This window comes from Herpailurus yagouaroundi, unplaced genomic scaffold (genome assembly GCF_014898765.1).
Source record: "Herpailurus yagouaroundi ecotype Mexico unplaced genomic scaffold, PumYag 159, whole genome shotgun sequence".
NCBI classification, from domain to species: domain Eukaryota; kingdom Metazoa; phylum Chordata; class Mammalia; order Carnivora; family Felidae; genus Herpailurus; species Herpailurus yagouaroundi.
Genome location: NW_024412400.1, coordinates 54,335,061 through 54,351,338, shown reverse-complemented (window position 1 = coordinate 54,351,338; position 16,278 = coordinate 54,335,061). Strand labels below are relative to the sequence as shown.

The window sequence follows — 16,278 nt, the reverse complement described above, 5'->3', positions numbered from 1 at the left end:
GAAAGAAAGAATCCCAAGCAGGCTCTGTGCTGACAGCACAGAGCCCCACTCGGGGCTCCATCTCATGAATCGTGAGATCATGACCTGAGCTGAGATCAAGAGTTGGATGGTTAACTGACTGAGCCACCCAGGTGTCCCTTGTATTTGCATCTGAAGTACACACCCCTGTGCCCAGAATTTTTTTCCTCCGAGGCCGTTTGGGCTGTATCTGCAGTGTTTGTTGCTTCTTTGTTGTTTTCATGAGTTATCCTGCCCCTTTATTCTCCTGCCTTCCTGACCTCCTCCTGCTGCCTGTCTCTGGGCAGTTTATTCTAGGGCTCCTCAGCACCTCTGGCCTGAGGAAGAAGAAAGGACTATGCCAGGTGCATACCTGCAGCTTCTCTGCAGGGCTGAGGAAATGTATGGGCTGGGAGGAAATGGCCACTGGGAGGTTTCTGGTGTTTTGTCCTGTCTCCATATTGCTGCACAGGGAAATACTGTTTCTGATGTAAATTTGCCTTTTGATATAAACCTTGAGAAAGAAGGTCTTGGGGAATGATAGGGGTACTTGTATTCAGGTACAGAGACTTGGTTACTCTTTTAAGGACTTGGGAATAATTGAACTGACAGTTTGAGAGCTTCCAGGAGGTTGGGGTTCAATACAAGTTTAATAGTCTCCAAAGCCTATGATTTCTCCACCATACCCTGTCTCTTCAACAATATATATGTATGTGTAAAAATATATATACTGATACTGATGTACTTATATATGTACTCACGTATATATATATGTATTTATATAGATATGTATTTATATGTATATACATTCCACAATGTGGATGACCCTTAAAAACATTATGTAAATTGAAAGAAGCCAGACATAAAAGAATACATAATGTATGATTTTATTTATATAAAATGTCCAGAAAAGGCAAATCTGTAAAGATAGAAAGTAGACTGGTGGTTGCCTGGAATTGGAGGTGAGACTGGGTATTAACTGTGATTAGACAAGAGGGATCTTCTTGGAGTGTTAGAAATGTTCTAATGGATGAAAATGTGATGGTTGCACAACCTGTAAGTTTACTAAAAATCATGGAATTGTACACTTATATCACTTTACAATATGTAAATTATAGCTCCATAAACGTGTGTGTGTGTGTGTGTGTGTGTGTGTGTGTATACACTTTAACCCTGTTACTATCTGAGTGCATGTTAAATTGTGTAATCCCTAGTATAACATGCTTGTGGCAAAGCCTCATTTTCTCTGACAGGCACCTGTCTAATCCTGTGAGGTCAAGAGGGCAATACCTGCTAGAGTAATCCCTGGCCCAGTGAGTTTTTCTCACTAGGTCTTCAGGTTAGTCCAGGGCCTTTCTCCTGCCAGATAGTTTGGAAAAGTGACACTGGTTTTCTCTCCTTTCAGCAACCATGCTAGGATATACACAACAGTTTTATTATAGTCATCCACAAGAAAATCATTAAAGCCATGTTACTACTATAGCCTCTATGTAGGGTCTTGGTTTTACCTCCCATATCAGTCAGGATGAACTGGGTTATGCTGCAGTAACAAAAGACATCCAAATCACAATGGCTTAAAAGAACAACAGTTTTTTAAAAAATATTATTATTTTTAAATATTTATTTTTTTGGAGAGACTGACAGCACAAGTTGGAGAGGGGAAGAGAGAGAGGGAGACACAGAATCTGAAGCAGACTCCAGGCTCTGAGCTCTTAGCACAGGGCCCCATGCGGGGCTCGAACCCATGAATCGTGAGATCATAACCTGAGCCAAAGTCATACACAACTGACTGAGCCACCCAAGTGCCCCAAGAGCAATAGTTTATCACACACAGTACATGACTTTGAGGGTTGGTGGGGGGCTTTGCTCCATGTCATTCTTAGGGATTCAGGTTGACAAAGTTTCTACCATGTAAGACATTGCCAGTGAGGAAGAAAAGATGGAGAATTACACATACTGGTTCTTAAATGCTTTTACCCAGAAGTCACAAGCATCTTTTCCAAAGTCACATGACATCACCTCACTTCAAAAGAGCAGAGAAGCATAAACCTCCCTCCTGTTGGGAAATAGAGGGGAACAGGAAGAGGGTGCTCAATAGTGCTTGTCACACCCACTTTCACCAGAAGAGGCATCACACTGGTAAGCACTCACAAGCTGCCCTCTGCTGGATGAGGGTGACCATCTGTCCTGTTTTGCCTGAGGGGTTTCTTCAGAATGAGGCACATTTAGTGCTAAAACTGGGAGAGTTTCAGGCCAATTGTGATAGTTGGTCAGCCTAGTTTGTTTTTGCCTTGGGTTGCACATCATGGGCATGGAGAATGGGGGGATCTCTTTGCCCATGAATACTCCTTTCAGAAAATTCGAACGTGCTAGTCCAGGTCCTGGAGTAACCCGGCAAACCCTTTTGAGCCTTTTAATTAAAAATTGAGGTTACTATAGAGACTGCTTTAAAAGTTCTCACTGGTGCCCAGCTCTGAGAGAGAATCTGAGTACTTGTCTCCCCTGGCAGGGTCTGGGAACTTCCCTTGCTCACTCCAAAGCCATCATTGAGTTAGTCTATCCCATCCTGAGGGGGTTACCTACAGCTGATGAAGCTTGAGACTTAGAGCCTTTCACTTACATAGGGCCCTTTGCATGGTCAATGTGGTTTTGTAAAATTTCTGAAGTAAGATATGTTTGTATTCTTTTTCTAAAAAAGGGCTTCCCAAATTATATACCCTTCAGCCCTCACAAAACCTGAATTGATTCCAGATTGCACCAGAACATGTCCACTGTGCTCCTCATGACTCAGATTGCAAAAGGGCATGACTTTCCTCAGGAAAACCTTCCCCATCTTCCCGTGTTGCTTTTTCTCCCTATTGTGCATTTTCAGAGCACCATGTACCTCCTATTCATAATCCTGGAGTTGCAATTTTAACATTGACTTGTGCAATTATGTGATTAAAGTCTATCTCTGCTAAGTGATTGCCCACTCCAGGAAGGCAGGGCCCACTTGTCACTGTATCTCCAGCACCTACCAGGATGTTTGGTACATAGTCAATAAATGTTTCATAAAAATAGTGTCAGAACACTGTGCATACTGCATGCATAAAATTTATCTTAGTTAAGTTTGTTTTGAAGAATTTGTTGTACCCTTACAAATAATTGGAGACAAACTCAAGTTTTATAAAACAGAGGCTGAATGTCATTGTTCTAGGCTACTATCTAGATATTGTGTCTAGATATATCTAGATGATGCAGGTTAGCACACATACAGCTCTAGTGTGGTCATCATTTCTATTGGGGGAAATTAAACCTCAGTTGTCCAAGAACCTGAAACTATCTCATTTTAATATTCCATACAGCTCCCAGCATTCCTTGAAATATAGGTAGGAAAAAGCTCAGCAACAATACAAAACCTAGCAAAATAATCCTTGTTATATGTTGACACTATAATTCAAGTTTTTCAGTCACTATACAATTCTCCTCTTTGTGGCTCCACTCTAGTATTTCAATCATATAATCCTTTTGAGTATTAGTAGTAGTTAACATTTATTGAGCACTTAATTTGTCCTGGGCCCTGAGCTAGTTACTTTACATGCACTAGCTAAATCCTAACAATATGCTTATGATATTACTATCCTAATTTTACAAAGAACAAAACTGAGGCTCAGAGAGGATAAGTAACTTGTCCAAGGTCACAGAGTGCTTAAGCTCAAGGAGGAAGAGACTACTGGTTATCCTAATAGTCCTTCATTCTTCCTTCCTTTCTTTCTTTATCCTTCTTTCTTTCTTTATTAGTGAAATCTCTAAATTTTAGTTGAGTGCATGGCTGCCCAGTATAAAGTCTGAATTCCCCAGTTCCCTTGGATCCAGCCATAAGACTAAGTTCCAACCAATGGCACAGGGCAGAAGTCATTCATGAAAGGAAGGGGCCTATGCTTTTGTTCTTTCTTCCTTCCCCACTGGATGGAAAGTAGACTTGGTGGTAGAAGTGGGAAAAACTATCTTGATGGTTATTGCCAATCTGATTCACTGGATTTGAAGCAAAGTCTGTTTGATGCTAGAGCCTGTGCTAAGTTGGGCTTTCCAATGTCTTTCAAAGGCAACTGTGTATATGAGAATTTCACAGAACTCATAGGTAACCTGTTCTTAGGAAGAAGAAAGGCTTTGGCAATGAAACTATATGGGCATGGTTATAGACTGCAATACTTAATTATCTGTAGAATGGGAATGATGATAGTAGCTACCTCACAGGGCAGATGCAAGGTCTAAGCAAGACAATACATGTGAAAGAGCCTAACTCAAACACAATTGCCTGTAAAAAGGCAGTAAAAATTAGTGATGATGATGATGATGATGATGATGATTATCCAACCCTATAATCAACTGTATAATGTTGATAACATTGTTGATAGTACCAAAGGTGATTTGAGATAATATATTAAAAATGTTTAGCGTAGTCATGGGACACCTGGTTGGCTTAGTGGGTAGAACATGTGACTCTTGGTCTTGGGGTTGTGAGTTTGAGCCTTACATTGGGGGTAGAGATTACTTAATAAATAAAAGTTTTGGGGGCACCTGCGTGGTTCTGACTTTGGCTCAGGTCATGATCTCCCGGTTCATAGGTTCGAGCCCCATGTCGGGCTCTGTGCTGAGAGCTCAGAGCCTGGAGCCTGCTTCATATTCTGTGTCTCCCTCTCTCTCTGCCCCTCTCTTGCTTGTGCTCTGCCTCTCTCGCTCGCTCTCTCAAAAATAAACATTAAAAATATTTTTTTAATTTAAAAAGTTTTTAAAAAATTATTTAAAGAACATTTAGCCCAATCTTTTGCATATAGTAGGCACACTAGAATGGCAATTATTATTGCCATATATAATTATTATATATGTATAAATACATATATATTCAGAATAGCAAAGAACCCTTCTCTCCCCAAAAAAGGCAAAAAAATGAATGTGAATAAAATTATTTCAGTTTAGATGGGATAATGATAGCATTGATTATCATATATTTGAACAGCAGGGACTTCATAATAGTTAAAAAAAAAAAAGTAATAATCTTTTCTCCACTGCTGTAGCCAAAAACTTATTTCCTTGGACAGGCTTTGTCAAACACATTTGACCTTGAGGCCTCACCCAATTAACAACCCTGTTGAAAAGTCTTTCCCTTGGTGTAACATCAATGACAAAGAAAGAACTGGAGTTAGTGGAATTCATAACAGACAATGAAGGAGCCATAGGGTGTGACCTACTGTTAAAAAAGAGATAAAAGTAAACTATTGTGTCTTTCTAGAGAAAAAAATAGAAAGGGCTCATTATTTGAGACACTCAAAATAAACATTGATTTTGAGAACAGAACACCTGAAATCTGGTCTAATCATTGTCCTGGTCCTTTAGCTAGCTGCCTTTGTACCTTCTAGAATTGGACACAGGACCTTGTAGAAGAACTTACAAAGTATGAGGACAAGGAACTAATAATTGAATTGGTGGTCATGTTAGTTCTTCAAAAATAGTTCAAAAGAAACATTTAACATTTTCTCAGTTACTTTTCTGCAGATGACTCTAAACGATGAAACAATTTTAGCTTAGTCTGTTCTTCTATCTGGGCTCCTATGGTATTTTTTATGGCTCATTAATATTCACACCACCACTGATGTGAATTATTAACTTTTCCTGGTAATAGTTTTAGCATACTACAGGGAGAGAAAGGGGACTGCTGATTCTGGGACCAGCAAAATCATGGTGGGTGATTCAATTCACCTAGAAGTATATTTGTGGAGCGGTACTGGAGAGATAAGGAACACCTTTAACTGGAATAACACATTGAACTTTCAATTTACTTTCACATGCATGAATTCATTTGACTGTGGTTACAGGTTACAGTACTCAAAGCTTGAAGGTTTGTGGGTCACTTTGTGTCTCTCTTTTCCAAGCTATTAAATGGAGATAACACTATTTTCCTTACCTATGACACAGAGCTGTTTTGTGGCTCAAATGAAAACATATGTGTAGGAATGCTTTGCAAACTGTAGAGCTCTGTGTAAATAGAAACCATCATACTAAAATAATATGAAAGATGAGGGAACAGAGGCTGTGAGATGTTCCTAGACTTGCTAAAGGTGACCGTGCAGGTAATGGCAGAGCTGGGCTCCACCATTCCTGAAAAAAAAATATGTAGGGAGTGGAGATCTGCCGTTCTTTGTGGCCACCTGGCAACCGAACCTCCTTGCTTATATTTTGAAGACTCCCTCCCCTTCAGGGACACAGCCCTCCGGTCATTACTTAAACTGCAAATGCTGCTCCTTTTCCTGGCCTCCCCTAAGCTGGGGGGTAGGCTGTCACCTGGGCCCCAGCAAGCTTCTCCATGTGCCTCATGCCTGGGCTTGGAAGCTAGAAGAAAGGGTCTGGGCCCACATGGGCTCCAAAGGTGAATGAAGCCTGCTGCCAATGGTAGCTTTCCAGGCTGCTGCCCTCAATGAGCCCTTTTGGGGAGTGATTTGGGTGTTGTTCCAGACAGCAATATTCCAAACATGGCTCTCTGGCCCTCCTGGAGAGTCTGTGAACTATCCAGTATCTCAAAAGCAGTGCTTCTCAAAACTGCGCATGTTTACAGTCCCAAGAAGGATGTATGAAAATGTAGATTGGGACTCAGTAGGTCTGGGTGGGCCTGGGATTCTGCATTTCTGACAAGTTTCCAGGTGATGCTGATGCTGCTGGCCTCTGGATCCCACATTGTGTGGCAAGGCTGTCCTAAATTTGTTTTCAGCTCAAACTGACACCCTGACCTACACTTACAGATTCTGTAAAAAATAAAATGGGGAGGAAGGATTTATACATAAAATGATACTGAAACACACTAAAAGGAAAATTTCCAATTTTTCTGGAATTACAATTATCCTATTGTCTTCTAAAAAAAACCCCAAGTGATATCTAATTTTAGAAATTAAGGTGGGTTATAAACTCAAAATGGATGAAAGACCTAAATGTAAGACAGGAAGCCATCAAAATCCTCGGGGAGAAAGCAGGCAAAAACCTCTTTGACCTCAGCTGCAGCAACTTCTTACTCAACACATCTCTGGAGGCAAGAGAAACGAAAGCAAAAATGAACTATTGGGACCTCATCAAGATAAAAATCTTCTGCACAGCGAAGGAAACAATCAGCAAAACTAAAAGGCAACTGACAGAATGGGAGAAGATATTTGCAAATGACATATCAGATAAAGGGTTAGTATCCAAAATCTACAAAGAATGTATCAAACTCAACACATAAAAAACAAATAACCCAATGAAGAAATGGGCAGAAGACATGAATAGACACTTTTCCAAGGAAGACATCCAGATGGCTACAGACACATGAAAAAATGCTCAACATCACTCATCATCAGGGGAATACAAATCGAAACCACAATGAGATACCACCTCACACCAGTCAGAATGGCTAATATTAACTACTCAGGTGATAACAGATGTTGGCGAGGATGTGGAGAAAAAGGAACTCTTTTGCACTGCTGGTAGGAATGCAAACTGGTGCAGCCACTCTGGAAAACAGTGTGGAGATTCCTCAAAAAATTAAAAATATAACTGACTTACAACCCAGCAATTGCACTACTAGGTATTTATCCAAAGTATACACATGCACCCCAATGTTTATAGCAGCGCTATCAATAATAGCCAAATCATGGAAAGAGCCCAAATGTCCATCGACAGATGAATGGATAAAGAAGATGTGGTATCTATATCTATATCTATATCTATATCTATATCTGTATCTATATCTACATCTATATCTATCTATATCTACATCTGTGTGTGTGTATATATAGATATATCTATATATAGATATATATAGATATATATATATCTGAGTATTACTCAGCAATCAAAAAGAATTAAATCTTTCCATCTGCAACAACATGGATGGAACTAGAGTGTATTATACTAAGAGAAATTAACCAGGCAGAAAAAGACAAATATCATATGATTTCACTCTTAGATGGAATTTAAGATACAAAACAGATTAACACATGGGAAGGGAAGCAAAAATAATATAAAAACAGGGAGGGGGACAAAACATAAGAGACTCTTAAATACAGAGAACAAACTGAGGGGTGCTGGAGGGTTGTCGGTGGGGGATGGGCTAAATGGGCAAGAGGCATTAAGGAGGACACTTGTTGGGATGAGCACTGGGAGTTATATGTAAGGGATGAATCACTGGAATCTACTCCTGAAATCATTACTCTACTATATGCTACCTAACTTGGATGTAAATTAAAAAAAAAAAAAAAAAGAAGCTCAAAGTCAATGAGAGAGGGACAAGAGCTTGTCTGTACCTCTTAAAGATATCCACAAGTACACAGTGGACCAAGTGTGCAATCTCTCTGGGCGTATCACAGGGGTCATATTTTCCTTACTTTGAAATCTGAACTGGTTATTCTAAAAGGGAAAATCATTGCTGAGTGAGGAAGAAGCTAATACAGAGTTGTGAAGGTGTAAAAAAAAAAAAAAAGACATTAAGGTGAGTTAAAATAGTGTTGAGCAATGTTTTACTGTTCTGTAACAGCCCTAGAATTAATGGGAGACACAGTGATGTATCTGTCATAAAACTAGATCTGGAAATCACACTTTGAGTAGTTACTTCTTCAGGTGCATGATTAGAATGGGGGTGTAAGTGGTTGTAGGAGGGAAGAATGGTAACTTCCTAGCTGAAGTTAACTTTCCTTAAATCCCTTCTCACACATTTTCTGTCTCTAAGTAAATGAAACAAAGAGATAAAGGCTAACTGGATAAAGGCAGAAACAGATTAATGCTCACCAAAATATAAGAACATTTGTTGGCAATAGAAGCCTAAAGACTAGTGTCTGAGTCGGCTTGGGCGGCCATAAGAAAATACCACAGCCTGGGTGGCTTAAACAGCAGACATTTATTTCTCACCGTTCTGGAGGCTGGGAAAGTCCAAGGTGCCAGCAGATTGGGTGAGAGTTCTCTTCCTAGCTTGCAGATAGTCATTTTTGCTATTTCCTCACAAGATGTAAAGGGAACTCTGGTGTCTTCCTCTTCTTATGAGGACACTTCTCTCATTTGGGGGGGCCTCATGTAAATCTAATTACCTCCTAAAAACCCTACGTTTATTACCACCACATCAGGGGGTAGGATTTCTACATCTGAATTTTGTGTGTGGATGGGGGACACAAACATGAAGTCCATTACAACTAAATAAAGATTCTTCTAGATAAATGATTTAACTTGAATGCTGGAAGTCTGTCAGTTTTGGAGCAAGGTCCCTGTTGCGGTATGTTTCACTGGAATGAACATGTACCATGGTGGGTTCTGACTGATAGCAGAGCAGTGGCCAACACCCTTCTCCGTGGAACCTAGAGGACTGCATGTTTTGTCATTTGGAGGAAAGATTCATAGCAAGCCCTAAGAGGCCATGAAAGGTACCTTCGGCAAAAAATTAGACGCCCTCACTTTAGAAAACAAACATTGCGAGCCCCAAGGTATCGATGGCCTTCAGAAAAAAAACCAAGAGTTGTTTGAATATATAATTAAAGATTTCCACTGGCTAATGTCAGCAGCCAAAGAACTTCTTAGTGTTGATATCTTGGCCACATCTGCTTTTCCAGGCCTGATACAGAAGATAAGAGTCTATGACACAGAGAAACCAGATATGGAGAGAAAACTGAGTAGTCTTTGCCATATTTAAATCAGGAAATGGCTGGTCTTCTCCTATTCACAGCTTCAATAAGTGATTCTCACCCCGATATTACAATATTTAAGGAATTCTCCAACATGTCTTCAGGAAATTCTCGCTCTTCAAATCTCTGTCCACTAACACTCTATACTCCAAAAATTAAGATAAATAAACTTACTGTTTAATCTAAAAGCCTGCATGACTCACATACAAGTTTCATATAGTATCTTTAGTATCCAAATGAGATAAACAAAATTATATAAATCAAATAGAAATATAAATAAATATATTAAAAAAATAAATATATAAATAGCAGAATTTGTTCTTAAGATGGACAGACCTTTGAGATATACTGTAGAGTAAAAACAAACTGAAAAACAGCGCACATATCACCCAATTTTTGAGACAAATGCATAAAAATGGTATTTTCTATAACATATACAAAGATTTGGGGAAAATGGTCTGGAATGAACACTGCCAACTGGGATGAGTACTTACTTGAGGAAAGGGTTAAACAACCTCCACAAAATACAAAGAATCCAAGCGTGGGCTTTAACAACAGGGGTTCCCAAGGACAAGTTCCATTTGGACCTCAGAGAGAGAAGACACACCTGTGTTGGGGAAAATAATAAACAAATACATTTAAATAAACGGGGATGGAAAAGTAATCACTTCATCCCATTGCTGTCCTCTCCCATTCAAATGATGCCTTGGCCTCCACTTCCTATGGCAAAGAGAAACCAAAACTAGAGCAAATTGAAGTGAATGCAAGCAATTTAGTCCTTGGCCAGGGCTTCCTAATCATTTGCAGGACTCAGGGCTGCAGTACTAATGAATATCAATATGTAATATGTCCAAATATTTAGAAGGTATAAAGCAAGTTAGCACACTGTTAAATGAAATATATTCTGTCTTCCTGGGGTGCCTGGGTGGCTCAGTTGGTTAAGCATCCGACTTTGGCTCAGGTCATGATCTCGGCGGTCCGTGAGTTCGAGCTCCGCGTTGGGCTCTGTGCTGACGGCTCGGAGCCTGGAGCCTGCTTCACATTCTGTGTCTCCCTCTCTCTCTGCCCCTCCCCCATTCATGCTCTGTCTCCCTCTCAAAAATGAATAAACATTAAAAAAAAAATTTAAAAAGAAATACATTCTGTCTTCCTGACTTGACAGATATTCCTGTAAAATGACATTGAAGGTCAGGTAAAGTTAGCCTTCTCGGAGTCCAACACCAGTATAAGACAGCATTAGGTGAGCTGGCTCAGAGTCCATAGGCCACCCTCTTGTTTTTCCACTGCTTGCTTTGTCCACATGGTGAGGGGCTTTGTACACATAAGTGGACCACTCAGCTCCCATGTGGACCACCCAAGCTCCATCCATATCCCTTTAAGCAGCTGTCTTTGGTGTCCCCTTGCCCTGGCATGTGCATTCTGGTGGTATATTCCACCCATAGAAAGTTGGACTTGGGGAAAAGGCCTATGTAGGGTCTAGAAGTGGGCTTAATGCCGTTTGGACAGGGAACTCAGGGTCTCTCATCCTTTGAGTTTGGTCTACAAGTTGGGGTGGGGGAGGAACAGTCTCCAGAAGGACACATCCCTTGGGCCTCACTGACTGCTCCTCCTGTGGAAGGTGCAAATAGGGGAGGGCCATGGTAGGGCCCTCTGAAGCAAGTTCCCAGGGCTGGCACTGGCCTAAGGTCAGTACTATTCTTTGCTTGGGGAACTCTTGGGTTCAGGTCCTGAAGAGTTAAGGGATTTCAGGGGTCATTTTGACTACATTATACATCCAAGTCAGTGAGTTAGCCTCATTTTTCCCACTTTGTACAAAACATGGATAGTTAAAAATATGAACAACACATCAAAGACTTTCTCCTCTATAGTCAGTCAGAGAAAGACAGATATCATATGTTTTCACTCATATGTGGAACTTGAGAAACTTAACATAAGACCATGGGGGAAGGGAAGGGGAAAAAATAGTTTTCAACAGAGAGGGAGGCAAACCATAAGAGACTCTTAAATACAGAGAACAAACTGAGGGTTGATGGGGGGAGGGGGGCAGGGGAGAGGGGAAAATGGGTGATGGGCATTGAGGAGGGCACTTGTTGGGATGAGCACTGGGTGTTGTATGTAAGCAATGAATCATGGGAATCTACCCCCAAAACCAAGAGCACAATGTATACACTGTATGTCAGGCAACGTGACAATAAATTACATTAAAAAAAACAAAAAGGCTTTCTCCTCTGTGAGAGATGCCCAGGACCAGAGACTGATTAATGAAATCAGACTCACCTCTTTCATTTCGTCATCTTATTTCACTGGCATAGCAGGCAGAATTGTTCTCTGTCCCTCTTTTGCAGACCAAGTAAGGCTCAACTTACCCAAGTTGAAGTGCAGATGATATGATTCTACTGCACTAACCATAGGATCTTGTTTCCTGTTTGTATTACTTATTGCTGGATAATAAATTCCCCCCAAATTTATCAGCTTAAAACAACAAACACTTATTATTTCATAGTTTGTGTGGGTCAGGAATCTGGAAGTGGCTTAGCAGTCATGAAAAGATTCAACTGGGGTGAAGGATCCACTTCCAAGCTCACTCACATGGTTGTTTTCAGTCTCCAGTGCCTTACAGGCTTGGATCAAGAGTTTCAGTTCTTGGGGCGCCTGGATGGCTCGGTTGGTTAAGTGTCTGACCTCGGCTCAGGTCATGATCTCACGGTTCGTGGGTTAGAGCCCTACATCCACCTTTCTGCTGACAGTGCAGAGCCTGCTTTGGATCCTCTGTCTCCCTCCCTCTTTGCCCTTCCCTGGCTCTCTCTCTCAAAAACAAATAAACATTTAAAAGAAGAAAAAAAGGGTTTCCGTTCTCTGGGCCTCAGTTGCTTATCATACCATGTAGGCCTCCTGGAAACCAAAGAGGGAGAATTTCAGGAAGGGGAAATAGTCAAGTGAGTCAATGGCATATGGAAAAGGGTACCTCAGATCTAGCATCTGAAAGGTAACTGGTGACCTTAGCAAGAGTAGGGAGTGGGTCAAAAACGATGTTACAATTGGTTGAGAAGTGAATGGGAAGAAGGGAAAAGGAGATAGGGCCAGGAGATCCCAAACTAGGGTCTGGTGTTGGGTTGAGCCACCTGGGGAGCCTATAAAAAATATGCGTATTTCTTGTAGTTAATTATAATGTACTATATATTTGATTCAAATATTATATATTTGAAAACTGCTAAGAGAGTAGATCTTAAAGTGTCTTATCACAAGAAAAAAATTTGTAACTATGTGTGGTGATGGATGTTAACTAGGCTTATCATGGTGATCATTTCACAATATATACAAATATTGAATCATTACATTGTATGCCTGAAATCAATACAATTTTATATAACAATTATATCTCAAAAAATACCAGTTCCTAGATAGGGCCCCCCCCCCCCCCCACTTTTTGGGAGGTAGGCAAGGAAGCTGAGGTTGAGAAAAGTTAAATAACTTGCTCAAATTCCCATAGCTAGAAGAGGGCAGAGCTGGGGTTAGAGCTCAGGCATATCTGGAAGCCAAAGTTTGTGTGGGTAAGCAACATACTAGCCTGGTTCCCCACAAGCCCATGTGAACATGAACAAGCTCTCCACTAACAGCTGGTAGCCCTGTGTGAGTTCCAGTTATATGATCTATAAGAAGGTAGCTTATATGTAAAGAGAGTATAATATTTACCTTGTGCTGTTACTGCGATGATTAAATAAGATAATTTGTTTTTAACATCCTTTTGCCCAGAGACCACTTGGAATGCACCTATAGTTATACAAGCTGGGTTACTCACTGCAGTCAGGGAAATGCACGCCATGGGAAACCTTGGAGGTGTCTCAGTGAGAGGGCGTTAGAAAATATTATTAAAGGATTTGGGCTTTTATTAACTGACAAGGGGGCAGGCTTAAGAAAGCAGGGGTAGTTCTACGAATATGTATCTTCATAAATGTTATCCATAGAGAGGGCAGACTAGAGTGAGGCTAAGGCTGTGACTGGCCAAGAAGCAGCAGTCATTTTTATTAGCCAGGATAGCTATGTTTGGTATTTTGTGGCTTGGACAATGTTCACATTTTGTCTGTGTTCAGACAAGATTACATAGTGGTCTTGTTCTTGTCTTGATCCATCATGGTCACAGAGAGGCCAGACCTGATGTTGATGTTCTGTGAAATTGTTTATGTTCAACAAAGAGAACATCAAGGCCCAATAACAGTGCCCCAGGTCAGTTCTTTCTTAGAATATATAAGTACCTACTATGGTGTTGGATTCATGGGTGCTCCACCTGTAGGGGCTAGGACTTTCATTGTACTCACCCACACTGCTAGCACAGGACCTTTGAGTCACAGTGAGGCAGGTGGGGGGCTGAGACTTTTGGAGGAATCTAAAAGACAGAGGTCTCTTCAAGCTGCAATGAGCCATTTCCCCCAGCTTCAGGCATTACATGAGGTCATTTCCACGAGGTCAGGGGTATTTCAGTCTGTGGAGAATTCCGGAAACAACAAAGAGAAGGCTGCAAGTTAGACGGCCCATCCTGGATTCTGCCTTTGCCGCCTTCCTGAATAACCCTGTAGTGAGCACTCCTGAGAGCCAGACCTGGGCTAGAGGCTGTGACACCCACCACTTTATGTAAGACAGATGAGCAACCATGCTGAAAAATGGAATGAAAGAGAACAGTGTGGTGAGGGTCACCAACAGTCTAAGCAGTGGTTCTCACACTTTCCTGAGCTTTGGAATCACGTGGGAACTTTAAAACTATTGATGCCTGAGTCCCACTTCACCGAATTAATTGGTGCGGGATACTACTTGGGGCATTGCGATTAAAAAAAAAAAAAAAAACTCCCTTGGTGATTTAATGCATTGCAAAGTTTGGGAACCGCTGATTTAATCCATACACCTTCACGGTTTGGGGCGGGGGACGGGTCACGCAGCTGTTAATCGGATGAAAGCTGTGGCACCTCACTCCAGGCACCTGTACTTTGGATACAAAACTTGACCTAGAATTTCAGCGGGGTTATAGATCTTAAGAAGCAAATCGGGGAACACCTTGGGCGGGTATCTCGTGGTCCCCAGTGAAAATTCCCAGATACAGGAGCAGCCAACCTTAATCATGGTGCCATGAATTCTCTGATCCCTCCAGAAAGAATGGCCCTTGTCCTTCTCCTTCACAGAAGCCTCAGCTTAGTCTCATCAAGCCGAGTTCCCTTAGGGCAAGGGCGCCGACAAGCAGCAAAGGCTAGGAGGATTTGCGCACGTGTGCGAGTGTGCACGCTGGTGTGCACGCCAGTGTGCACGCGCGGGCCGCTGGCAAGCGTGCGTTTCCGTTACCGGAGCCCCGGCAGCCTCAGACTGCGGCTGCAGCTGCGGATGCGCGCCCGGCACCCCCTCCCAGTCAGTCCCCTCCCCCGGTGGCTCTCGCTCGCCCTCTTCCCTCCCCCCGCAGAGTCGGCAGCCTCGGAGTGTGCCGGGCAGCGCTCAGCACGCGAGCCCCTCCTGCAGCCGCCCCGGCTTGCACTGAGCGCGGAGCCTGGAGCGCGCGTGGCGCCCCCTCCCAGCGGCAGAGCGACGATGAGCCGCGGCGTGGGGGTCGTGGAGAGCAGGTGAGCGCATCTGCGGAGGTCGGGGGATTCGGAAGGAGAAAGGGCAGAGCGGGATGGGGGCCGGCTGGGCCCAACAACGACGCGTTGCAACAGAAGCTCTGCCCCCTTGAGCACCCCCACCCCTCCCGGGGCTCTGTCCTTGCCCTTGCGGGGGAGGGGGCGAGGGCTCCACTCCCGTCCAGGCACCCCCGCTCCGGCCACACAAACAAAGCGCACTTCGGTGGCGCCGCCTGCCCCGCGCGGGCACAGAGCATGAGGGGAGCGTTGGCTCCCCCCATGCTCTACCCCAACCCTCTATCCCTGGCGGGGGGTCTGGGTGCACTGCACCGCACCTGCGTTAGGCAGACGGCGCCAGGGTCGCGCGCAGGTGCCCGCGCGAGAGGCGGCGGCGCGCAGCTCCGGAGGCCCCGCGCTCCAGGCCCGGAGGCGGGGCCTACAGGCGGCGCTGCAGCTCCCTGCTGCCGCGTTTTCCCCGGCACCTAGCTACTCGGCGCTGCGGCGGTGTCAGGTGGGCCCGATTTATTCACATCCTCCTGGTGGAGGCGGCTGCGGGAGGCCTGCGGGTGCGGAGGAGGGCAGGTGGCGCTGCAGCGCCCCCTTGCTCGCCGCGGGCGGATTCGCGCTCTTCCCGCCTCCGCGGGTGACTCTCCGCCCCCCGAGGTTGGGTTTCTGCTGTCCTCATCTGCCCCTAGCTCCTGGGCTTCCGCTCTCGGGAGCCCCTGCACCCTCTGCACCTGGAGGAGGACTTGGGCGGTCGCTCCGGGCGGATGTCCGAGGTTTTGCTGAGCACTGTCTGCGCTTGGGCTCCCTAGCTTTAAAATGGCTTGAATCGAGGGCAGGATTAGTTCCCTCAACGCCCCCCTTTGCCCTTGTGTGGAGGCTCTACCCCCCGGCAGGCAGTCCATCATGCCCAATGTGGCGCTAAAACAATGCCTCACGGACAGAAGGCTCAAATCAGTATAAGCCTGAAGGATTTCTATTATTGTAAAGGTAGCCAATGCCTCTGT

General features: G+C 43.5%; 1 protein-coding gene and 1 long non-coding RNA gene across 3 annotated transcripts in view; one reads left to right on the top strand and one right to left on the bottom strand.

Annotated features, from left to right (window-relative positions):
* Positions 1–9,437: 9,437 nt before the first annotated feature.
* On the bottom strand, positions 9,438–14,383 carry LOC121033924 (uncharacterized). Its single transcript, XR_005792194.1, has 3 exons — positions 13,988–14,383; positions 10,166–10,278; positions 9,438–9,812 (listed from the first exon to the last, which is right to left on the bottom strand). It is a non-coding gene; the product is annotated as an uncharacterized LOC121033924 (long non-coding RNA).
* A 391-nt stretch (positions 14,384–14,774) lies between these two features.
* Positions 14,775–16,278, top strand: part of LOC121033919 (uncharacterized) — a 45,006-nt gene continuing 43,502 nt past the window's right edge. For both annotated transcript variants that reach the window (XM_040480625.1, XM_040480624.1), the window contains exon 1: positions 14,775–15,271. In XM_040480625.1, coding sequence (XP_040336559.1) covers positions 14,790–15,271 — 482 coding nt within the window. In that variant the 5' untranslated portion in view covers positions 14,775–14,789. The remainder of the gene's footprint in view (positions 15,272–16,278) is intronic.